The sequence below is a fragment of the Euleptes europaea genome, chromosome 11 (genome assembly GCF_029931775.1).
Source record: "Euleptes europaea isolate rEulEur1 chromosome 11, rEulEur1.hap1, whole genome shotgun sequence".
Lineage (NCBI taxonomy): Eukaryota > Metazoa > Chordata > Lepidosauria > Squamata > Sphaerodactylidae > Euleptes > Euleptes europaea.
The window spans coordinates 27,394,462-27,420,341 of record NC_079322.1 but is presented as its reverse complement, the minus strand read 5'-3'; the positions used below and the strand labels follow the sequence as shown (position 1 = coordinate 27,420,341).

The window sequence follows — 25,880 nt, the reverse complement described above, 5'->3', positions numbered from 1 at the left end:
AATAAATCTAACAATTTGCAACAGTCTCCAGTGAATATGAGACTAGTAGCAGAGGTATAATGTATGCTGTGGCCTTTCAAATGCTAGCCCTTAACATCAGTAGAACCTGTCCCACTTTGTGTGGTGGTGTGTTTTTTAATGATCTCTTTTCATTCGAGTAACTCTCCGGTGTTGCTGCTTTATGTGATTCTTGTCTACTGCTGCCTGAAGTCTCTCTCTGTGTATTTTTTAAGTAATTTTTTTTAATTTTCAAAAACAACATAAAACAATACGTACAATATATAACATACACACCTTCTACATATTCAGTGCTCCATGCATGCAACAAAACCTTCGAAACTACTATTTGGAGCGGATCTAAATCATTCTATACCTTCTTGCATTATTCTAAAAACCCATCTTTAAATCTTAAGAGAAAATAAGCCTTTAACCAGATGAAAGGTACCTAAACTTGTGCTCAAACCTTCATACAATCTATATAAATTGCAATACTTGATTATTATTATATAGAATCAATAGTGCATACTAAGCCTTTCAATCAGCATATTTAAGAAATAGTTAGCACTACATGATTATTATTATTATTATTAAATCTAATAATGGTCTGTGTGTTTTCTTGTTGCAATGGACAAGATTTGTTTACACATTCATTTAAAATGTAGCATTTCTGAGCGGACCCTTCAAAATGTATGTATTTTCTGCTCTGCTCCCATACTTCAGCCTTTCAAAGTTTTGTGACTACTTTCCAAGTAGTTTACAACAAAGAGCTCCTGAAAGTGATCTGGTAGCTGATGGTGAAGCCAGAATATAATCGCCAAATCATTTAATTATTGTGATGTAGTAAACTCTTCTGTGTATTTATTTTAGCATTCATGCAACCTGAAAGCTTCAGTTTAATTCTAAAGATCAATAATAGATGAACAGATATTTTAGTAATCTGCCCGTATGGCTGGAAAGGGCAGTGTACAGAATTTACTTTAAAAGGAAGCCATTACCCAGTCTTCACGCGTGATGAATAAAAATGTCCCTTTGATATTGTTACTTGACATTTACACACTGTTTTAATTCTTAAATTCTCCCACAAAAGAGAAGATTCTTTTGCTCAGTAGCCTTCAGAAGCTTTTCTACAGTCTCTCTCTCTCTCTTCAGAGCACAGCCAACTTCTTCCGTTGTTTGGTTGTTAACCAAAACAAAAACTAGCCTTCGCTTAGCAACTTGTTCTAGTCCATCAAGCATGTAACCTTTTGCATGCAGAAGTCTGGATTCCCCCACCCCACCCCCAATTGGGAGAAAATTTAAACTGGCAAAGTATTACACCCAGAGGCCTATGGATGCTATGAATGGCCAAACTCCTCTAATGGTATAATGGGATAAATGGCTGCTCTGCAAACTTTTGTAGAATATTTCATTCTGTTTTGGGGATCAAAGTGGAGCTTAATTTTGAGCTGGTATCCCACTGGAGCATGTGAAAAGGGGTATTCAGCATGTTGGGCACATGAAGCTGCCTTATACTGAATCAGATCCTCGGTCCATCAAAGTCAGTATTGTCTGCTCAGACCAGCAGCGGCTCTCCAGGGTCTCAGGCAGAGGTCTTTCACATCCCCTACTTGCCTAGTCCCTTTAACTGGAAATGCTGGGGTTTGTACCTGGGACCTTCTGCATGCCAAGCAGATGCTCTACCACTGAGCCATAGCCCCTCCCCTATGTTGCATAAATATGTGTGGTACTATGGGCATGGAAAGCCAAGCTCTCTTTCTTTCCCCTGGAAATCCAAACATAAGTGGTAGAAATAGTAAATCTGGCTTCTAAGGAACAGATTGCTTTTTTTTTTTTTAAGGATAAGCTTAACATGCATTTTTTTAAAAGCCTGCATCTATTTTTGAATCTTTTGAACACTTGGCTACTGATGCAGCTGCTCAACTACTATTATTCTGTCCTGCCATTGGTTGTCATCTTTATGTATCAATGATGCCAATTTTGCAGTCGTATGCAGAGGAGGGGTTCGTTCAAGATAAGTGACCTGGACAAAGGGTAGTGTGATGGGGGGGGGGCAGAGGGGAGCACAGTTTGCAAAGGTGAAGATGCTTGCTTATTTTGATGTTCTTTTAAAACAAATAGAAACCAAAAGGAATATTATGTGGCTTGGCAGGTCCTTTTTTAAAAAAAAGATACAACTTACTTGGGGAGGCACATGAAGCTGCTTTCTACTGAATCAGACCCTGGGTCCATCCAAGTCAGTATTGTCTACTCAGATCAGCAGCAGCAATTCCTAGCACATGTGCCCAATGGGCACGCCAGATGTTTTCTCAGTATGCAGGTTCAGCTTTCTGCACGAGCAACTGAAACAAACCCCTGAGGTGCTGCTGGTGTTTCTGGGGCCATAGAAACAATGGCAATGGTTTAGGGGCCACCCTTGCTTCCCAAACACAGGCAGCCACCAGGCAGGTCCGAGGCTGCCACCACTTCAGGGGCTTGGTTTGCGCCCGCTGCATCTGACCAAATACAGCCCTTGTCTCTTTCCCCTCCCATGCTTTGTTTGCTGGCATATCAACATCTTCACTTAGGCTAAAACATTTCTTGTCCCTGTTGTAATTTTGCTAGCCTTCGGACATGCTGCTGTTTCTCTGCAATTGGGATGTAGATAAGCATGACTGTAGGGTGGGATTTACCTGTCTTGCAGACTGATCTTTTCCAGGTGAGTTTGGCCATATGAGTGCAGATCCTTTTCAAAAGCCAACATAATAGAAAAGGCAGCTTTTGTGTTTTGCCATGTCAGGTTGCCAGGGGTCTTGTCAGTCCCTGGCATTCTCTAGAACCAATTCTCCTTCCCTGCTAACTTCAAAAATTGTTAGTTATCCCACTGGAAGTCTACCAAAAGTGGTTCCATGTAGCAGTTCTTCATACAAATGTGAGTGTACTCACCCCAGTTACATGGAAAGTCTTCTCACCAGGCAGCAAATGGTACTGGCATAGTGAATGTCAACCTGATTCAACTGACTTGCACGGGCCCTTTACGAAGGCCGTGGCTTAGTGCTAGAGCATCTGCTTGGCATGCGGAAGGTCCCAGATTCAGTCCCTGGCATCTCCAGTTAAAAGGACCAGGCAGTAAGTGATGTGAAAGATCTCTGCTTGACACTGGGGAGCCACCGCCAGTATGAGCAGACAATACTGACCTTGATGGACCAACGGTCTGATTCAGTATAAGGTAGCTTCATATGGTCACATTACACCTTAACCACACAGAGCAGAGTCATGTGGAAGAGGGGTTTTTTGGTGGTGTCTGTGTGACCTGGCTATCTTTCAAACATGCCTGACCATGAACTATTTCTGGCCTTCAAACAATCATAGCCAGCCTACACACACCTACAGTTAGGAGGGCAACTCTACCAAGTCATTGATTGAGGTGTCGAGTTGTGCTTAAACCCCATGAATTCTCATGTTGACCATGGGTCAGGGTAATATATCCTATCTTGCATTGGCAAGTGCCATGAGAATGGTAGTTCAATTTCTTGCTGAGGTGCTGAAGGTTAAGTGCCATGAGAAGAAAAGAGGATGAGACCTCGGACTTGTTGAATTTGATGCCGATGGTTGTCTTTCCCTTGCCTTCCTGTCAGCAGAGCATAGTGATTGCAAATGGCTCCAAATACAGGTTTGTTGCTGGCTTTGTTGTTTATCAATTAATATGTACATTTTACACAGTTGGATCGTACTGAATTTGACTGGAATGTTTACGAAGACTAAACTCACAACATTTATTAAGTTGATATAAAGCAGCCCTCTTGAGAGCCAAAGTCCAAGTCAGTAAAAACCAATAAACTAGTGTTATGGTAAATGGTTATCATTGTTCTTTCTTCTAGGCCTCTTGCTCCTCTCCCTTTCGCCAGCCGAAACAGACCCCACCCCTTGATCTGGGCTGGCGAGACATGGCCCAGCCTGACCAAGTGACACGTCATATCCGGCCCTCGTAACAAATGAGTATCACACCCCTGTGTTAGACCTTCGTACTTGGGTAAAGGCCTCCTTGGCCTTAGATGGATCCATCTCATTCTCGTTTGTGTGTGCGTAAAGTACCGTCAAGTCGCAGCCGACTTATGGCGACCCCTTTTTGGGGTTTTCATGGCAAGAGACTAACAGAGGTGGTTTTTGCCAGTGCCTTCCTCTGCACAGCAACCCTGATATTCCTTGGTGGTCTCGCATCCAAATACTAACCAGGGCTGACCCTGCTTAGCTTCTGAGATCTGACGAGATCAGGCTAGCCTGGGCCATCCAGGTCAGGGCCATCCTCATTTACAGTCTGCTTATTCAGCTATGATCTGCTTGGGTTTTCTGAGCCCCTCTTCCAAAACAATAACCATTCTCCAGGCCTCTATATTCATGTGTTTTTTAGGGGAAAGGTCAAATGTAGTGTTCATGTAGGAATCATAAACTGATAGTGAAGAATTTGATGTCTGGTCCAGCAATATGTATTTGCTACCAGAGTTTTAAATTATACTGAAATGAATCGCAATTTTGTCTACATCACACTCACAGTTTTGATTAAATCAACCTTAAAATGCAGCCTCGCAAGTATGAGTTAGTAATTTCAGCTTCAAGCCATAGAAAGATTGCATTGTCAGGAATCTGACATAAGCTGAGGGAATCTGTGCGTAAAAGGATAGTTAACAAATGTACAGAAACAGCCAAGTATTTTTAGTTATTCAAAATGGCTGAAGCTTGCTTATAATCCTTTCTGTGTTCTGTTATAGATTTCTGGTTTAAAAAGGGGGAGAGGGTCCACCTGTTCCCAAAAAAAGGGAGAATGGATAAGAGTTCATGCAAAGGTCATGGCCATATGAACTGCTGTATAATAAATATAGAGTGTCATTTGATCATAAATGTAATAATTTCGATTATTGCAGCACGTGACAAAGATGAGGCAGTAGCTTGCTTCAGCATTTCTAGGTCCTGGAATTAAAAAAAAAATCTTTATGTGACAGTATTACATTTTGGCGTACATTTTTGAAAACATGTAAGTATAGGAAATAAAAAATGGCTCCTGTTGTGTATCCAGTGCTCAGTGTCAATATTTGCATCGTAACAGCAGAAAGCATTTTCTTCTCTTTTCCTTGAGACACACACGAGGCCAGAAACGGCAGAATGCCTCTCCTCCATCTCTGCATCTCTTTCGGAGCCAGCCGGTCTCCATGGTAACGTATTAGACTGAAAGAGGTGCAAGGGACCAGTGGGAAAGGAATGAGTTAGGAACCACCAAGTGGTGGTGTGTGTCTCTAACGTCAGAGCCTGAGCCTTTCGATAGGGTGGTTTTGGTTACTCCCATCCTCAGCTCCCGTGCAGACCTTCTTTATTAGGACAGCCGCCTGTACCGCTGCTTCAGCAGCCTCTCTCCTTTTGAAGTTTGGTTTTTTTCCCCCGTATTATTTTCTATCCCTTTCTGTTATTTGGGCTCCCATTTCTACCTAAGGATGTTCGTCGTCTTCTCAGCCATCGCCGAGTTCCTTGGCAGTGTGGTTTTCTGTAAAGGCAGGGAGGCATGGCTGCGTTTTACTTGACCTCTGTAGCGTTTTCTGTGCAATCTCGTCTGCATTGCCAAAGGAGATAACGGACTATGCAGAAATTCATTGAGGCAGATTACTACGAGCTGGACTGGTACTATGAAGAATGTACGGATGGTAATTACACCCTTTCATTTTATCATATCTGTTACTGGCTGCAGCTGCTAATAGGAGTGCTTCTGTTCTCTGAAGGAGGATTGGGGGATATGGTTGCTCTGCTAAGGTGGACAGTATTTAGCGTTTCTCAGCGTACGTTTGAAGCATGCTTCAGGAGGCTGCTGTAGGGCTTGTGGCCAGTGGGAGTGGCATTGGATATATATACTTTTCAGCAGAAGAGGAATGACTGACCAATGCTTATTGTACAAACAGCTCTAGCTTGTGCATTAATACACTCCTTTGCTTAAAAATGACTGCTGGGGCTTGCAATGTGAAGCCTACGTAGTAACGAGCATGTCTTAACAGTGTGAAATGCAACGGCAGGCACAGCGTAAAATATGGCAGACCATTGAGTTGCATGTATGAAGTCTTTGTTACAAATAATTAGAGCATCTGTTCCATTTGACATTGTCAGAAGGTTTACATTTTGGAAGCCTGTTTCCGTGGGCATCAGCTCATCTCGAACTTTCTGTTATCTGCCAGGCTGGCAGTGTCTTTTTCGCAACCCTGGATGTGATCAGTGGTCTTGTGATAGAGGGTGTGAGGAGGAGTGACGGAAACTGCGCCACCGGTGTTGTGGGAAATTCAAATTCGCTGAGGTGGCTGCAGAATTTTCTGGGAACGCTAAAATGGAAACAGGTCAGGAAGGTGTTGCGATGTCATCCAGGTTCAGTTTGGGAAGGCCCATGAAAGTAGGGAAGCTAGATGACAACAGAAAAGGGCATGGCCATCTCAGGGATGGCCATAATTCATCTAAGGACCGGCCACAGCTCACTTCTTCAGTGGCTCACAAAAGCTCAGACCCTGCCAGAAATTTTGTTAGTCTTTATGGTGCTACTGGACTCTTGATCTTTTCTACTGCTACAGACAGACTAACACAACTACCCATCGCAAGATATAAAGTGGTTTTGGGGTGTGTGTGTGAAGAAGAAGAAGAGTTGGTTTTTATATGCTGGCTTTCTCTACCGTTTAAAGGAGACTCAACCCGGCTTACAATCACCTTCCCTTCCCCTTCCCACAACAGACATCCTGTGAGTTAGGTGGGGCTGACTGAGCTGTGACTTGCCCAAGGTCACCCAGCTGGCTTCGTGTGTAGAAGTGGGGAAACAAATCCAGTTCAGATTAGCCTTTGCCACTCAGGTGGAGGAGTGGGGAATCAAACCCAGTTCTCCAGATTAGAGTCCACCACTACAAACCACTGCTCTTAACCACTACACCACGCTGGCTGAAATGAAGTGCTTTTAAAAGCCATGGGAAGCTCTTTGATAATGTGTTTAATACTAAAGTACATAAACAGAATTCCTATTTGAGAATAGTCATATTTTTAATGATACATATTTATATATACTTTTTCTCTCTGAACTGCTTCGGGATTTGACAGAATGGGGTATTACCCTAGATTGGATTGCCCCAGTTTAGAAGCTTTTAGCAGACAAATGGACTGCTTTCTCTGTTCTGTTTTAAAATCAACTTAATTTATTTAGAGTTATTTCTGAGAGGTTTTTGTTCATAACGAAAAAAATGGTGATAACATATCTTGATAGTAAAATGTCTGATGCAATTTTAATATGATACTGAAACCTGTGTTATTTACCATTTGAATCTTATTCCAACAATCAAGTGTATACCACTCTGTTCACAAGGCCGTGCTTTCTGCCCCTTCCAAATTTCTGGTTATTTATGACTTTAAAATGTAAGGGAAATGTTGGAGTGTGGTGCAGCATTTATGTCAACCCACCAAGCTTGTTTTAAACAGGCTTGGATAGGGCATTATACCTGTTGACCACTTTTTGTTTAACATTAGTAAGTGTACAACTTACTTTTTTAATGCCAAGCATGGCGAGGTGGAGTCCAGCCAGTTTCCACCATGCAAAAATTGCCTTTTCTTGCACATGCTTAGGGCCAACCTCCAGGAAGAAATTTGGAGACGCGGTTAGCAAAGTCAGAAAAATGTAATTGGCCCAAAGGATTATGGGTGGATGACAGAGAGAAAAACAAATAAACAGAAGTGGAATTGGCAGTTGAACTTGAGGACTCGAAAGATTATTTCAGTGAACGTTTAAAAAGTTTTTTAAAAATTAGATATTAGCAGTTACAAAATGATAATGTAACCTTTGTGTATTAAAACATATACACATTGAATGGTTACAGAACTCACAAAATGAAAAGATGTTTCTTTGCAGTAACACAAGGTTACCTTTTATCCAGTTACATTGGATCAAAATCATATAAATTGTGGATCTGTTCTCATGTACCTGTATCAAAATGAATTTCTTCATGCCATGGCTCATTGGAAAGGTAAAAGAATAAGCTGCAATTGTCTGATATACTTTAGGTGACTGTCTGGATTAAATAAAGCACCATACCAAATGCTGTAAACCTTTTTAAACATCGTGAAACACATTGACTATTTCTTTGAATAATGCCTTATATCACAAAAGATGCCCATGGCTCTCAAAGCATCAGATGGAAAGACATGTATAAAATGGAAAAACAAAAGTTAGATAACTTTATCATTTATGTAGTTACAGTAGAAACCAGCCATCATATTAGGAAGCATGGAATCGTTTCTTAATTTGGGTAGATTCTGGCTAGGTCAGTGGTCAGCAAACCGCGGCTCCTGAGCTGCATTCGGCTCTTTGGTCCCTTGAGTACAGCTCTGCCGCAAATGACCAAGATGCCTGTCGCGCTCATTGTTTTCGAAGCATCCATCGGACAATCCTGGCGAGGAGGAATATCCTCCTGAAGCCTGGAGCGGGAAGAGCCTTTCTGGCGAGCGGGGCCGGAGCAGCAACAGATAGTTGCTGGGCAGGGAGGGGCATGGAAATCCCCCAGGAGGAATATCCTCCCGAAGCCTGCGGCGGAAGAGCCTTTCTGGCAAGCGGGGCCAGAGCAGCAACAGATAGTTGCTGGGCGGGGAGGGGCATGGAAATCCCCCAGGATCCCCTTAGCCGAGGCTGCTCCAGAAGGCTGAGGGAGCCTCCGTCGCCTGGACTGGGGCGCTCAGGAACGCCGGCAGAGGGAAGCCCCAGCAGCCCCTCCAGTCCGTAAGCACCGCGCCTCCGAGCCCCGGGGCCGGGTATGGAGGTGGAGGGGCTCGCGCTGGGCGGCCCGCAGCATCCACCAGGGAGGGAGGGCTCTGGGGCCGAGCCGGAGCGGCACGGGGCTGCCTGCTGGGCTTTCCCCGTGGGATTAAAAACCGGGCTATGAAGCCAGCCGGGCGGATCGTCCCTCCTCACCGGCCTCTCTTGGAGCGCACCATGCAGGATCTGGCAGTCGGGGTTCGAGTCCTCCTCTTCGGTGTCTTCGTGTGAGTATCGGGGGGGGCGAGTTTCTCCGGGGGCGATGCCCATTTCCCCCATCTGAATTCTCCAAACTCTGCATGGGGGCTTATGGTTGAGTTTTGAGAATCAGAATGGGGGAAATGTGCATTTAGAGAGTGGCAGATCCAAGGCAAAAACCTCCCGTGCGTTTTCACCTTCCTCTCGTGGGCAGAGACCAGGCGTCCCGTGGCGCCCTGTTTCCAACCTAGTGCACAATGCTGGGGTGTTATGCTTGTGGCCCATGGCCCAGGAAGACTTGCTGTTGCAAGGGGTGGGGGACTTTTGGGAACCCTGGCGCGGCAGCTTGGGGGATCGACTTCCCTGTAAGGAAACAGGCACGTAGCCCAATGGTGAACTTCCCGGAAAGAAACCCAGAAGCGTTCCTAGACGTCGTGCCTCTGGGGCGTCTTTCTCCTTCACCTTCCAAAGCATTAGGGCTGCTTGTGGAGGCTGGGTCCGGAAAGGCGCTCTGCACATATTTGGGAAGCCCCCAGGTTAATGATACCTTCTCCTGTTTTTCCAGCCAGCAGCGAAAACACGGGCTTGTACTGAGGCTGCCTGAGGAGAGTTTTCCGGGCTGAAACGTGAATTGGGATCTCTTTGGACCAATCGTTTTTATCTCAACGCTAGATGAGGCAATTTTGCCCACTTGGAAAGGGGGGGGGAAATCCTACAGTCTCTAGGATTTAAACGCGGCGGCAATGCGGAGTGAGCAGGAGAAAGAAGGCTGCGACGTTGTGAGGGGACAGGTACCTGGCTCTCAAAAGAAATCTCCATCATTGTAGTGTTGATATTTGGCTCTGTTGACTAATGAGTTTGCCGACCACTGGGCTAGGTTGTTACATAATATTGTAGCCTTTATCCCATCTCTACCTATTATGCTTTCTTACTGGAGTCCTTCCTCATTCGTTCATTATCTCACTGGCTCCAGACAGCTACACAATAGCTTCTGCTATACTGTTCTGTCTTGCTGGGAAGAAAAAATGTATTTACTCCATGCAAGATACCTTCTTTTGCATCATAATGATGACTGAGGCCAGTTGAAGCTGCTGGCAAAAGGCTAACAATAGGTAATAGGTAAGTGAAGAACACATGCCTCAGATTTGGGCATAATCCTATACTCTCACACTCTCTCAGGCTGAAGGAAAGTAAGAATAAGCCTCTTGATTCTCTTCCCTTACCAGTTCTCGCATGTAAGGGCTCATGATGGCATATTGGGAACTTTGCCATGTCTGCCAACGTTCTTTGGCAGCATAAGGGCACTGTTCATGTAAAATTTTTGATCAGCACTGGCTGAGGAGGCAGAGCTATTTTAAATTTTTTCCTGCATATTTTGGGGACACTTCCTGTCTACAGGGACTCCCTCCAGCTCTCTCCCTTTCCCCATTTTGGAGCTCAGTGTGTCTGTACACCAGACACTCAGTGTGCTAAGAAAGAAAGTGGTTCTTGAGTTTTGATGCTAAATTACGGTGTATAGCATACAGGTGTGCATGATGTTAGTTCTGCAGGCTTCCAGTTTGTTTCCAGGCTCATTTAAAAGTGCTGGTTTTGACTTTTAAAACCCTGAATGGCTCAGTTCCAAAGCACCTCAAGTAGTCACCTCTATGAACCTGCCTGCCTGCGGGCTGGAATTTGATTTTGTAACGCTGATATATTTTGTGTGACAGCTGTGATTTTATTCTAGTCTAGATTATGTTGTTGTTTTTTATGTCATTTGACGTGATGTTAGTTTTTAATCTGCTACTTAGATTCATTTTGAACCCAGGATCACCCAGCCGCAGGCCAACATTCTGACCAGTGCAGTGGCTCTACTTTGTGGCTGTAGATAATGGAGTCCACAAAAACAAGCCAACCACAGAAAGCTCGGGGGGGGGGGAGCGTCTCTGCCTACTTGGGGAACTCAGCAGAAAGCAATTGTTTTATGAATTGATCCTCTTTCCCAATCAAATGTCCTGACAATGACAAATATTGCTTAAAAGGGGGATCAAATGTTGAGAGCAGCTGAGTTTCATTTTAAGGAAACCATAGTGGGAGGGGAGTTTGGCCAGCTCAAGTGTCTGAGAACATCTAATCTCCTGGAAAGGAGGATGTCTTTAGGGACTGGGTGTGTGTGTATGAGGACATTTCTGTAGAAAAGTGGGATGTAACTGCTGTAAGTTATAAATAAATAGTGCTTATTAGTATTGGACTTCTGAGTGGGTGCACTGCTATTCAGATCCCTCATAAGCCCTGAAATCTACTGGGTAGTTCTCAGTCTAACCTACTCTACAGGGTGTTGGGAACAAAAGGGATTTAGTTTGTATAATGAATTTCTTTTGGGGGGATATGCAAATGCAAGTCAAGCTTTTTGGAATGATGTCTCTGTCTTAAATGACGGGACAATTTGAATTAACTGCAAGAACCCTGGTGTTTTTTATTATTTCAAGTAATATATTTATGTAACACATGCTATGAGGGATAGTCACTAGGAAAAGCTGTAAGCAAATAATATCCTCTGCACAGGCAAAAGGTGTGTGTGTCAAAAAGAGGAATACATATAGCATTATTTTTGTTAAGAAATAAGCATGCGGATGTGGGCGGTTACACGAAATACTTAGAGAGTTGAGCTACATAATAAACCCTTGTTCGGGAAGGTTTATATTTATCTTACTTCCTCTTTGGCTTCTACGGAACAGTTACAGCCTTTTATGGGCTTAGCTTTGGATACAATACCTATGTAGGAGTCAGGTGCCAAAGTCATTGTTGCTTTAGCATGCAAAACCAAACACAATAGCATGTTCTTCTTGAATCAGATCCAAACAAATCCATTGCACAGGTTGCAAATGTTACTCATGTTATTGTCGAAGGCTTTCACTGTCAGAGTTCATCGGTTCTTGTAGGTTATCCGAGCTGTGTCAGTGTTACTCCTCTGAAGTTGCCGGCCACAGTTGCTGGCGAAACGTCAGGAAAAAAATACCAAGACCACGGTCACACAGCCCGGATAACCTACAAGTTACTCATGTTACTGTTGCAAAAGTCTATTGGGTCTGTACAAGTAATGTGTACTGTTTCGAAATTACTTACTCTCATCCAATGCATATTGACTCTGTATACTCAATGCATATTTCTACTGTGACCAGTGAGCCTTAGGATTGGTGCCTTAGGAACCATTCATAGGATACAAAGACCTTCTAGCTGTATCAAGGTCTTGTATCCCATGTGTGCTGGGGATGCTGTGCCTCCTAGGCACACAAGGAAAAGGAGGAGAAGAAGAGGAATTGGTTTTTATATGCCAACTTTCTCAACCACTTAAGGAAGAGTCAAACTGGCTTACAGTCACCTTCCCTTCCCCTCCCCACAACAGACACCCTGTGAGGTAGGTGGGACTGAGAGAGTGTGACTAGCCCAAGGTCACCCACCTGGCTTCATGTGGCGGAGTGGGGAAACTAACCCAGTTCACCAGATTAGCGTTCGCCGCTCATGTGGAGGAGTGGGAGAGCAAACCCGGTTCTCCAGATTAGAGTCCACTGCTCCAAACCACCACTCTTAACCACTACAACACACTGGCTCTTCAAGGGGCTGTATTTTGATTGTGACTGTAGAACACATGGGAAAGGGCCTTCAGCCTCCCTCCACCGTCATGGCCCATTTTATCAAACTGAAACTACTCAAGAGTGCTTTATTTGGAAACTTACATGCAGCTGTCATTGGGGCACTGGGGGTGCTGAAGCCCTTTTCCAGATGTGCCATGATTATGATCAGAACATGGCCTCTATGCACCTGGGAGGCATAGAGCCCCCACACTCACATGCACACACATGTAATACAAAGTCCTTATAAGAGTCAGCGTGGTGTAGTGGTTAAGAGTGGTGGTTTGGAGCAGTGGACTCTGATCTGGAGAACCAGGTTTGATTCCCCACTCCTCGACATGAGCGGAGTGTTGCGGGAGCTGGCGGATTGTGCCAACACCCAGGAATAACCACCAGTACCAGTAGAGCTTGTAGAAAATGCAGTTATTTATTCACAGTGCTATACACACACTCTTCCACCACTATCTCCCGACACAGACTCACAGAGTCTTACACTTATATACAGATGCCATCTCCAGGCAGCAATTAGTGTTCCTGGCTGAGTCACTCTCCAGGTGCAACTCATCACCTTCAGGCTGGGTCACCCTACAGGTGCTACTCATTAACTCAGACTCAGGCCTTCTAGGGGCTTTCCAGGTTATTGCATCAGCTTAGCTTGACACTTAGATCCCCTGAATCTAAAACCACCTGTCATTGCTAATATGAACAGACTTGCATATTCTGTCATGGAGGAGGCTAATCTGGTGAACTGGATTTGTTTCCCCACTCCTGCACACAAAGCCAGCTGGGTGATCTTGGGCTAGTCACACTCTCTCAGCTTCACCTACCTCACAGGGTGTCTGTTGTGGGGCGGGGAAGGGAAGGTGATTGTAAGCCGGTTTGATTCTTCCTTAAGGGATAGAGAAAGTTGGCATATAAAAACCAACTCTTCTTCTTTGTTGCTGTACTGCTTTTTCAGCCGTATAACCCTTGCCCCTTTGAATGCAAAGCAGAGGAGTTTCTGTGACAGGTCTCTTGTTTCTTCTGCAGTTTGCTTAGCAAGTTCAGCATCTTCACTTTCTGAGATGAAGCAGAAGGGTATTTTGATATCTTGCAGCTTGTGGATAACTACATTGCGCTTCAAGTCATTTTTTGATGCTGTGTACATTTGTACTTCAGACACCACAGATGGAGTTTTCATATCACCTGATATTCACTGTAAATGCCAATATTTATCAATGGAGAGATGCATACACTCCATAGCAAATTGTGTAGAGATGAAAAATGCAAATGTCAATCAGCCAGCGTGGTGTAGTGCTTAAGAGCGGTGAACTCTAATCTGGAGAACTGAATTTGATTCTCCACCCCTCCACATGAGTGGCGGACTCTAATCTGGTGAACCGGGTTGGGTTCCCCACTCCTACACATGAAGCCTGCTGGGTGACCTTGGGCTAGTCACAATTCTCTCAGATCTCTCTCAGCCCCACCTACCTCACAAGGTGCCTGTGGTGGGGAGAGGAAGGGAAGGTGACTGTAAGCCTGTTTGATTGTCCTTCAAAGGTAGGGGAAATTGGCATATAAAAACCAACACTTCTTCTTTTCTGCATAAGACATCCATGGGGTCTCACAAGGGACCAGTGCAGACATAATATAGCCCTTACCGTAACCATGTGTATGAGATTGGGAGTGAGTTTTGAATTGTGGGATTGTACATTACATTTCTCCCCCCCCCCCCAACTGTAAACCCATGGTTATGGTAGGTGCCACCTCTTCATGTCATATTGAGGGCTGCTGCATCCATTACTGTTTCCAAAAGAACGATGCATCCCTGTGCTGGGGAAAAATCATATCCCATACTATGCAAAGGACCTCAAAAGCGGGTTTCTGTTTAGGGTCTATGTACTGGGAGCTGGCCCTGAAAGCACCCTTCTGTCATTTATGTGAAGAAATTGTCACTTACTGCGCAAAGAGAAGCAATGGATCTTACTTCCTACTAAGTGGGTTTAAGATTGCAACCTGTGTCTTTTGTCCTTCCACCTATGCTATCCCACACCCAGATTTCACACCTCTCCATTCCCCAATTACACTGTGGAATATTAATTTCGTTAAAAAGATACAGGTGAGTGTGCTGATTTATGTCTAAAATGTGGTACAAAACAAAGTATTAAAATTTCTTCTTAGGAAGGTCGCTAACCAATTTAGGGATCATTTTCTTTTTAAAAAATTCAGTCATTTCAGTTTGTGGGTAATGCTGAAGTCATACACCACACCAAATACTTGGTTCCTGTTTTCTGTCTTTAGAAATCTGTAGCTCTGACAGTTAGGCAATAGATTTAGCAGGTAACTTCTCCACCCTGTCTAACTTCAACAAGGTGTAGTACTCTTTGTATCAGTGTGTACTTCCTGGTGCCGTTGCTATGAAACTTGTAGGAAACTACCATTCCTTTGTAGCATGGGGAGGAAATATCACAGGTTTTAAACAGATGTTCTTTTCCCTAAAAGAGGAAAACTGCTTTTTTTTTTGCTGTGTGAAACATTAAAAAAATGTAACTAGAGTGTAATCTAGTATGATAAGCTGCAGACAGATTACTTCTAGTAATGATTAGACAGATGGTAGTTCTCCCCCATCTTTCTCTGTTTTTTTCTCTAGCTGTGTTGTAGTGATCACAGCATGCAAATAACCACTCAGTCATTCTAGCTGAAGGATGTTAGATGACAAGGTTGCTATCTGCTCTATGGAAACATTACTTGGATTGTTCTACAGCAGTAGCCTCCGTGATGTAGCCGTCTCTCTTTCCAGTACATTGGTCTACAGGACAACTGCCCATGGATGATTTTAGCGATGTCACTGAACGAATCAGTAAATGAAGAAGAAAGTTTTGAATATGATTATAATAATGAATATAGGCACAGACATAATGAGAACCTTGATATCTTGGAAGAAGGTACTTTACATCGTCTAATGTTTATATACTAATGTATGGAAAGAGGTATTTAATTAGTTTCATAGTGTTGCCTTACCAGTTTTTAGTAGATCACACAATTTTGATTTTGAGTTTGAGGTTGTGGAGGAACATGTTTGCTCAGTGAACTTGAATAACGTTTTAAGTTTTCTTAGAAGTACGCAAACCTAATCAGTAAATTGGGTTCATCAAGTAGTGTGATTTAAAAGTGGAATTATAAATTGAATGTTTAGTCTTCTGTCTCTTGGTTCTCTGAAGGTAAAATACCTCTTGTCTTTTAATCAAAGTAGGAGGGACAGATTCTATGTGGGAGCAGTATTCTCTGGCAAGCGTCAAGACTCCAGGACAATGCAAGATAATATCCTAGGCATTCTGGGCTCCCATGGCTCCCAAAGCAAGGGGAAAGAGAATTTCCCGAGCACTCTGGATGTTGGGGGAGAACAGGAGAGAAGAATTAATAGAGAATCCTGATGTGCCCTGCACAAATAGTCTAATGTTATCTTCTGCATCCCTCTTTCTAGTACATGGGTTTTGAGTTGGTTCTGAGATTTGGATGGGCTAGCAAGGCATGCAGTAGCCATGATTCAACACGGTAGCCATGCACTCTGCGGTTTGTAGGTTTGTATACCTAATGTGCTTTATAAATTTCACTGTTAATGGACATCCAGTGCTTTGCAGAATGGCTCTTAAGTCTCTCTGTGTCCTATCACTTGTAAGAGAGGAAGGCAAAATGAATAATGAACCCATTTCCTTGAGCAGAGCAATTGATGTGGGTGATGGAACAAAGGAAAAAAGCAACTCATATTCCACACATAAAACATGTTTGGGGAAATGCCTTGGTTGCTGCTGCCTTACTTACCCATCCAAACGGAAAGATAATCCTAGAGTGTCGAGGCAAAAGTTTGTTGCCTAAGAGAATGCTGAAGCAGGTGTCTCCAGAATGGTGTGTAACACCATGGCATTGGGAGAAAAATTACTCTTGAGTCTGACTACAAAAGCTTGTAACCAATACTAAACTAGAACTTTGTGAAATCACAAATAAATGTTTGGCAATCTTTGCTATTACTTTAATCACACATAATAAATAAAGCCTCTATCTAGTGTACTTTGTACTCTCATTGATTTAAATGAAATGCATGTTACTGGCCTCCTGCACTTGCTCCTGTATTTAGTTTTTTTAAAGTTGTATGCCCTGCCTTTTGGTAAATGGATCTCCAGGGCATTTTACAATCATTTAAAATAAAAGAAAGATGCCTTGCAGTTTTTTTTCCTCTAAAAAAACAATTGTAATGTAAAACTGGGGTTGAAGGAAAGGTATGGGAGAGAGAAAATGTATTTCTCTATAGAACCATCAGGTCTTTAACCCTTCCCAAAAATCTGGGGGCGGGGAGACCATGTTGAACAAAAGCTTGGTTAACATAGGTACACGGTTAAGAAGCAAAATGAGAGTAGAGCCTTAAATGTAGACCACCTCCTTATACAAAACTCTGGTCAGAATGAATACCCTTTTTTTCTTGGTGTACTCTATCTTGGGAAAGCTGTTGCTTATGTTTTGTTTTTTAAAAGAGGGCTTCTGAACCTTTAGTGCTTAGAAGTGCAAACTTTTGGCAGCTCCAGCTTTAAGACCTCTGCACTCTGTGACATGAACCCCTTGTTCTCTACTGCTATTTGGAAATGGTGTGGCGGCAACAGTGCAGAATCAATTAATCCCTTCCTAAGCACTGTTTGTTTCTCCAAACCATTGGTTTTCAAACTTCTCTAACTTCACAAGAAGTCTTTCCGCACTGATTTGTCTGCTCTGGGATTTTGAGTATCTCCCCAAAACTCCTGCCAGGGATTCGGGGGGGTATTCTTAGGTCATGCTTTTGACTCCCTCTCCATTGTGACTGTAAAGCCACACAGTTGATTAGAGTTGTGTGCTTTTTTCCAGATTCCGCAAGCATGGAAATGTCTTTGAAGTAACCCCCTTTCTATCTTTAACCTTGCTTTTTTATCTTACAGCACTCAGCGTGATGTAGTGGTTAAGAGCAGTGGACTCTAATCTGGAGAACTGGGTTTGATTCCCCACTTGTCCACATTAGCGGAGGACTCTAATCTGGTGAACCAGGTTGGTTTCCCCACTCCTACGTATGAAGCCAGCTGGGTGACCTTGGGCTAGTCACAGTTCTCTTTGAACTCTCTCAGCCTCGTCTACCTCACAAGGTGTCTCTTGTGGGGAGAGGAAGGGAAGGAGATTGCAAGCCGGTTTGATTCTCCTTAAAAAGTAGAGAAAACCGGCATATAAAAAACAACTCTTCCTCTTCTTCTTCTCATTGATTTAGCACTGCGCTACATCCAATTCCCTTTTAAATGTTTTGTTGGTTCTCGGACTCTGGACAAAGATGACCTGTTATGACTGTTTGTTTTCCTTAAGGTTAGTTTACACGGTCACTTTAACATGGACAGTTTGTAATCTTTGTGTGGTGAAGATGTCGTCCAAAGAAGTAGTAAAATCCATTATGTAATGTGCTGGGGAAGTCAACTCCTGGTCAAAAATGATCACATCACTAAAGCTTGAAGTACAATACAGATCATGGACACTTTATCTCAGTATTTATTTATACATTCTGTCACAGAGTTGGAAAGCCTTTAATGCAGACAGAATACGTGGCATTTGGCATGTTGGATTTTGTATCTTTATTTGTACAAAGAGCAAATCTTCTGGCTGAATTTTTTCAGTATCCCTGTCACAATTCTTATCACTTGATGAAGCCTTGTCACCTGAGGTTTGGCAAGCAAACCGGTGTGATATTCAGTGCTTGACTCAACCAGTATTAGAATTGCAGGGCAAAGGGTGTGTGGGTTGGCACCCCACATTTTGCTTCACGAGTCTTTTAGTTCTGCTTGCTGGGTTTCTTTTTGAAATAGCCCCCTCGAAGCAAATACCTTAAAAATCACAGTTGGCTCAAGCCATTCTCTGAATGATTATTTCCAAACTCGTTCCCTTTTTTTAACAGACTTCAGTTCACAAGGTATCGAGCATAATATCTAATCTTGGAGCTTCCCTTAATACAGATTATTAAAGCGTACCGTGGGTGACTTGTGGTGGCAACATCCCTTTTAAAATGAGGTCACAAAATGAAAACACCTGCAGTAGCAAGGCTCTACAAGCTATACCATTAGCTTGAGCACAGAATGGTTTTTTTTATTATTATTTTTAAATAAGGGGTACAGAAGAGAGAAGGGGAAAGTTTTAACATTTCATTTTGTGTCCATGCCAGGTCAACCCGTCTACCTGTTCTCACCCCAGAGTAGTTTCTCTTATAAAAATACAAAACTTGATTGATAATTCAGAACTCATTAATACTTCATTTCTGTTCTGTACTTCATTCTTTTCTAAGGAGCTATTATAAACATGAACCTCAACTAATAACTATATCTGTATTTCGATTATATAAAACTGAGCCCATTACGAACATAAGAACATAAGAAAGGCCCTGCTGGATCAGACCAAGGCCCATCAAGTCCAGCAGTCTGTTCACACAGTGGCCAACCAGGTGCCTTTAGGAAGCCACAAACAAGACGACTGCATTAATGACGATACAATAGTCAAATCTAGTTGGAATAACTGTTCAACTCTTGTTTGAATCTAGTCCTGATCTCTCAATTCGTGCACATAGTTATATCGTACATATCTACGTTTTGAAGCATTTCCGATTTGCTTTTTCATGTAGCTTAACTGGGTACGCAACTCATTGTGTGAGTCTTTTCAGTTTTTTCCTCTAGCGAGTTTGCATGTTGAAGCCAGAAAATGGCAGGGATGCTGAGGACTCAGGTGCGGGGCTTGTAGCGCCATCAGTCATTGAGTCCTCTTGTATTCTCTGTTCCCCGTTAGCGTATCTGCATATATAACATCTGTGTTCTTTGGACGATAATATTCTTCTTCATTGAGAGAGGGGATGTGGTCAGTTGTTGCCTCTGAAGCAGTTAACGCTGCCTTCTGTTAGTCATAGTTCCACATTCCACTGGGTGGTGTTTGTGATGATCATGAGGTGTGCAGTTGCATACCTGCCCACAGCTCCCCCAAAGCGCTGAGGAAGTTGTTCCACTGAGCCCTGCAGTTCAGTTCTTTGTGTGACGTTTCTGTGCTACAGGAGAGGCAGGCAGGACTCGTCGCGGCTTGAGGCTTGAGCAACTCCATGCATTGTGGACTTAGGAGTCATGAACTTCTCACATTACAGGCTGTTCAGGAACTGCAGCAAAAAAATAATGGTTTGTTCAGACAATAATAAGAAAAGATGTGTGTGTACGTTACCATGAAAATGGAACTTATAGTATAGTGTTTGTGTAATTTGAAACGCAGCTGAGGTAATCGTCTTCGGTAGTGCACAGCGATAGAAAGCCCCCGATGCACAGAGCCTGATCTACCATGACACACTTTAAGATTCCCCGATAAAGCATGACAGTAGCCTGCTGTATAACAAGCTCTTATTTCACATATTCTCTCCTATTCGTGTGTTCAATTTCCTACCGCTTTAGTACATGATTTACCCAACTTCTACATGATCCGTGAAATGTAATAGGGAGCCAGTGTGGTGTAGTGGTTTGGAGAGGTGGACTCTGATCTGGAGAACCGGGTTGGATTCCCCACTCCTCCACATGAAGCCTGCTGGGTGACCTTGGGTTAGTCACAGCTCTCTTAGAGCTCTCTCAGCCCACCTACCTTACAGGGTGTCTGCTGTGGGGAGGGGAAGGAAAGGTGATGGTAAGCCGGTTTGATTCTTCCTCAAGTGGTAGAGAAAGTTGGCATATAAAAACCAACTCTTCTTCATCATCATTTCTAATTGTGTTATGTCTATTTTATTAAAGAAAACTGTTTTGTATCCTGTTTCGTATGATTCTTGCAAATAGGCAGTTGTCTGAAGTAAAGGTTTCTTTTACTTATGGTTCTTGTCAGCCTCATCAAATCAATTTGTGATGCTCAAATGGAGTTTTTTTAAAGAAAAATTTGGATCCTGTTGATGCTTTCCAACAGCTTTGTAGGAAGCACGAGATTATTTGGGTTTTATGTTGTGCTATTTTAAATACATATCTCGCCCTCTTCTTACCGTGCTGTTCAAGATATGCTGTTGCTGTACAAATATGGAAAAGAGGCCAGCGTCCCTTGATTTTTGAAACACTGTGTCCTACATTTGCTGTATCATCTCTATAATAGGCTGCATTCCATTAGGAACAGACACAGGCAAGAGCTTTCAGATAGAAAACTTTATAGTCCAAAGGAAGGTATTTATATTGAAGGTGAATGCGGCTTCCTCTTCATGTGCTTTTTAAAAGTTATGTGGTGTGTGTTTGGGGAGGGGGGTTTGTTCTGTGCTATGGTGAAATGGCCATTGTACCCCTTGAAAATGGAGTTTTCCTCCTCTACTGATAAGTAAAGCAAGATTATAAATATGAGCACTTGATTAGAAAAATCTGTTTATATTTATGTATATTATACAATGTACACATGAACACATGAAGCTGCCTTCTACTGAATCAGACCCTTAGTCCATCAAAGTCGGTGTTGTCTACTCAGACTGGTAGCGGCTCTCCAGGGTCTCAGGCAGGGGTCTTTCACATCACCTACCTGCCTAGACCCTCACCTACCTGCCTAGACCCTTTACCTGGAGATGCCAGGGATTGAACGTGGGATCTTCTGCCTACCAAGCAGATGCTCTACCCCTGAGCCACAGCCCATATGATTTGCATTTCATTACACTCTTGTGTCTGTTTGACATAGTTTGATTTCTTATTTTGCCCTTTCTTAGTTACATTCTAGCTGGTTTTCATTTTTCTGATGTATTCATTTAGAAAATTCAGCTTTCTCTTTCAGTGGAATGATTCTCATGAGTAAACTAAAATACAGTTTTAGCATCAATAAAATGATCTGAAAAAGATAAGTGAGGCGGGGGGAAGACAATACAGTGTCCAGTAAAAGCAAACAAGTAATCATCAAATGCATAAATACAAAAGCTGTATAAATTTGAATACCACCGTTCTTCAGCCAAGTGTGTTGCCCCATAAGGTCATGCCTACTGCTCAAGGGAATACTTCAGATGGCAGGGCTCTTATGAATACCCCAGAACTCCTCTTTACAGTTATGGAGCCTTTGTTATTTATTAACATGGAAGGTGATATGGCTGTACCGTCTACACTTAAACCTTTAAATGATAACTGTCCACCCTTGCGTGAGCCAACAAAACTGGTAAACAGTCTGTCCTTCCCTTCTGCCTTTTTAACCCGGCAATGGCAGTTAAGGTCTCAATTAATTTGAGGATAATTCTGCTGGTAAATATAAAAGCTCTTTAAAGTGGTCTTTAAAGGGGCACATCCCAAATCTAGAAGATCTCCTTGGGTAATTGGTTCCATAATTTGGGAGGGGGCACCACTGAGGGAACCCTCTAGACAGTGGCCACTGATCTGATGAAGTCCTCAGAAGATGATCTGTATTAGAACTTAGAGAGGGAAGGAACATATGCCAGAAGTTGTGTTCCTCAGGTGTTGGGGGCCAACAAAAGAAGGAAATGAAGAGGAAAAACCATTACCATTATCTGCTGTGTTTTAATGTGATTTTAAAAATAATTATTTGCAGACTTTCAACCAGTTATTTTATTCAAAAGTAGTATTTAAATGTGACTATGCTGACAGTGCTTAAACATTTTGTCTTCCAGGTATTTGCTTCTGCTTTATTTTGGAGCTTTTGGAGCCTGGAACACTTGATGCATACTGCTCTTTCAGCTACATCATACTATGAGCTTCATAGGCACACAGATTTACTGCAGGACAAACGTTGCCTGTTTTAATCTTTAACACAGTACTAAAATGCTGCTTCTGTATACAGAGGCAAAATAGATTAGTTGGGTAGAAAAGATGTTCTAAGGATTGACGTTATTGATCATATTTCAGCAAAGTAGCAATTAAGGACCTGGTACAATGACCAGCGTGTGGACACATTAGCTTGTGGCAACAGCTGTTAAGAAGCATCCCAGGATATCACAGTGGTATTGGCATCTGTGGGCACAAGACCACAACAGAGTGGTGTCAAGGCATTGTATCCACCACCGAGTCCACAACATGGACACAGTTCAGTGCACCCAATTATACAGTAGGTTCTGTTAGGATAAGACTGCAATTAAAGACAGCATAGCAAGACACTAGATCTCCCAGCAGGTTGCTAGTGCAGCTGTGTTGGTCAAACCACACTGCATCATGGCACATGTGTCTGTATATGGGTGGCAGGCCAAAACTGAAACTGAAGGATAGATAAAAATGCCTTGTGAGGAATGTTAGTGCACAGAGGGAAGTTGTAACAAATGATGGGAAATGCAAAGAGGCCAGTAGACAAAGGGGCCAACTGTATCATCAACTGCAAAAAACAGAATAGAGCAAGTACAGTTCTTACTCAATTGCAGTAGGCATGAAAATACCATTATTTAATTAGCATATCTAATTGCACTGTGGATTCCTCAGTCTCAGTCTGCAAAACTGATTCTGTTTGTGGAAAGAGTGTAGGCAGACGTGAAGCAGGTCTTTGGATTGTAGAGCCTGGTGTTGGAGTGCAGAAGTGGACTGACCATTTATTTTACCAGGAGAAGTCCTGGTGGGCCATTGCCCTAAGCCTGATCCACCCCCACTGTGGGGAGCCAGGGAGGAGGAGTATGGATGCTACTGGTATACGACGAAGCAGAGAGCCACTGGACCTATGCTCCTCCTCACTTAGGCCAATGAAGAGTAGAATGGGCACAGCGGCGGCCAGCTTCACCCTATGCCATATCCTTCCTTGCCAGCCCTAGCATGTGCAGGCTAGTGAAAAGGAGCAAAGGCTCTGCAGCACTTAGCTTCGTCAGTTTAGGCATAGTTTGTCTGGAGAGGAGAAGCATGACTGTGCCCGCCTTTGCCCCACTAGCTTGGGTGGGGTGAAGCTGGCAAGGAGGAGTGCAATGGTGTCTCCCTTTATTTGCTGCTGACGTCTCAGTCTTCTGTGATGTGAGGGAGGGGGGCGTGGTGGCTGAAGGGGTTGTGGCCCTTTTCCAGGGCCATTTTGGCCTCCCACCCTGCCCTGATGGGTTGGGAGAACAAGCTATTCTGGCTGAGTTGGGGAGGCGAAGGCAAGATAAGCAGACAGAGTGCCAGATCCTTTTGGATAGTTTGCCTCTTATCTGCTGTTATCTAGATGAATATAGGCTGTATTCCTCCTTTTTATATGGGCTCATTTCTTAGGAATGATATACAACAGGGTATAGTGGATCCATTGGGGTTAGGCAATTGTACCAGGACTCTTCAGATCTCTCCTAGCCCAAAATTCTTTGACTTCTCCCAACTGTGACTAGAACCATGGGGACTCTCTTTGTTGTCTTCTGTTTCATCGCTCCCCGTTCCCACCAGGAGCAAGCATGGAACCACAGTTAAGAAACAGAAGTATGCTGGTGACTTTCTCCACTAGTTCTGGAACTGCCTTCTTTATTACCTTCCTACCCTACTCTTCTTGCTTGAATCCCAGGGCAGCATGTTTGGTTCTCTCCTCCATTTGTCCTCAGAACAACCCTGTGAGATAGGTTAAAGGTAAGGTAGTCCCCTGTGCTTAGGGCTAAGAGAAACTGACTGACCCAAGAAGAACCAGTGGATTTCATGAAGAAATGGGGATTTGAACCTGGGTCTCCCCAGGAATAGTCCAACAATTAATCTCTGCACCGCACTAATTCACCTAGATGTGTCTTTTCAGTGGAAGCAACAGGATCTTTCTCACAAGACACGACGTCTGTTTTCTTTTTAAGGCACTTTCTGGCTGATTTCTCTTAAAAGAAAACATAAGCTTTAGTTGCATCCAATTTTCAGGATTTTTAATTAAGAAATATACCGTATATACCCATGTATAAGCCGACCCGCGTATAAGCCGAGGTGCCTAATTTCTCCCCAAAAATGGGGAAAAATTAGGCACCCGTGTATAAGCCGAGGGTCGACTTATAACCCCTCCCCCCCCCCCGCAGGCTTACCTGACAGGGCTCTCCAGCGGTGAGGGTCCGGCGGCGGCGCGGCCCGGGGGGGCCTGGGCAGCCTTCCTGCGGCTGCAGGAGGCTGCCCCAGGCCGCTCCCGGCGGGAGGAAGCGGTGGCGAGGCCCAGGGGGACCCGGAGCAGCCTTCCTGCGGCTGCAGGAGGCTGCCCAAGGCCCCTCCCGCCCGGGAAAAATGGCGGCGGGGGCGGGGGGGGCCTTGGGCAGCCTCCTGCAGCCGCAGGATGGCTGCCCAAGGCCCCTCCCGCCCGGGAAAAATGGCAGCGGGGGCGGGAAGGGCCGGGGCAGCCATCCTGTGGCTGCAGGAGGCTGCCCAAGGCCCCTCCTGCCTGAAAAAAATGGCGGCGGGGGCGGGAAGGGCCGGGGCAGCCTTCCTGCGGCTGCAGGAGGCTGCCCAAGGCCCCTCCCGCCCGAAAAAAATGGTGGCGGGGGGGCCGGGGCAGCCTTCCTGCGGCTGCAGGAGGCTGCCCCAGGCTGCTCCCGGCGGCAGGAAGCGGCACGGGCCCGGCGGCGGCGGCGGTAAGTTTCCCCCCTCCCTCCTCCCTCCTCCCTCCCTCCCCCTGTATTGACCCGCGTATAAGCCGAGGCCGGCTTTTTCAGCCCATTTTTGGGGCTGAAAAACTCGGCTTATACGCGAGTATATACGGTACCAGATATTTGGAAAATTCATTTTCTCTTGATAAGGTTGATCCTTCCTGTTAATGTTTTGCAGTTTCAACATATCTTTCCAGGATGTGTGAGATTTGTAAATATATTACCTGTAATTAATTAAATTTGTTTCCTGCATAGAAAAGTGCTGTAAGGCAGACAGTTCTCCGCACTGAATTTATCTTTTCAGAGATTCAGTTAATTTTGAGATGGACGGTACATATGTTGTTGTTCTGACATGGTTTAATTCATTAAAAACAAATAAAGTCCACATTCATTTAAAGTAATTGGATCCCAGGAAAAGGAAAAGAGTCAGTGTGCATGAGCTACATCAGTAATATCCTTGTAGTAACGTGTATATTAAGGCATGACAAAAGACCACGTTGAAGCATTTTTCTTGTTGGTGGTTTAAACTTGGAAGGTCTTATTTTCTCCTTCCATCAGTTGAAATTAATTTTGTTAGTTGTATAGCATGACCTGCGATATATGTGATGCAGGAGAGCATTATCGTGATCAGCCCAGTAGCTTACCATCACCACCACCATGTACTGTGGTACTTGTCCATTTGAAATGATTCACTGACCAAGCAAAAGCGTTGTGAATGGCATGCTTGTCCTACAGATTCTGACAAATGAGAAAAATCAAGCCGTTTTGCTGCTTT

At 43.8% G+C, this 25,880-nt stretch overlaps 1 protein-coding gene across 8 annotated transcripts in view; it reads left to right on the top strand.

Annotated features, from left to right (window-relative positions):
• Nucleotides 1–25,880, top strand: part of TRAK1 (trafficking kinesin protein 1) — a 90,839-nt gene that overhangs the window by 22,761 nt on the left and 42,198 nt on the right. For 3 of the 8 annotated variants that reach the window (XM_056857558.1, XM_056857556.1, XM_056857560.1), the window contains exon 1: nucleotides 15,293–15,524. The exons of 3 other annotated variants lie outside the window; for them this stretch is intronic. In XM_056857558.1, the coding sequence (XP_056713536.1) occupies nucleotides 15,410–15,524 (115 nt within the window). In that variant the 5' untranslated portion in view covers nucleotides 15,293–15,409. Of the gene's footprint in view, nucleotides 1–5,442; nucleotides 5,670–15,292; nucleotides 15,525–25,880 lie in introns of those variants that run through there. 2 more of the 8 variants (XM_056857563.1, XM_056857557.1) reach the window with 1 other exon arrangement.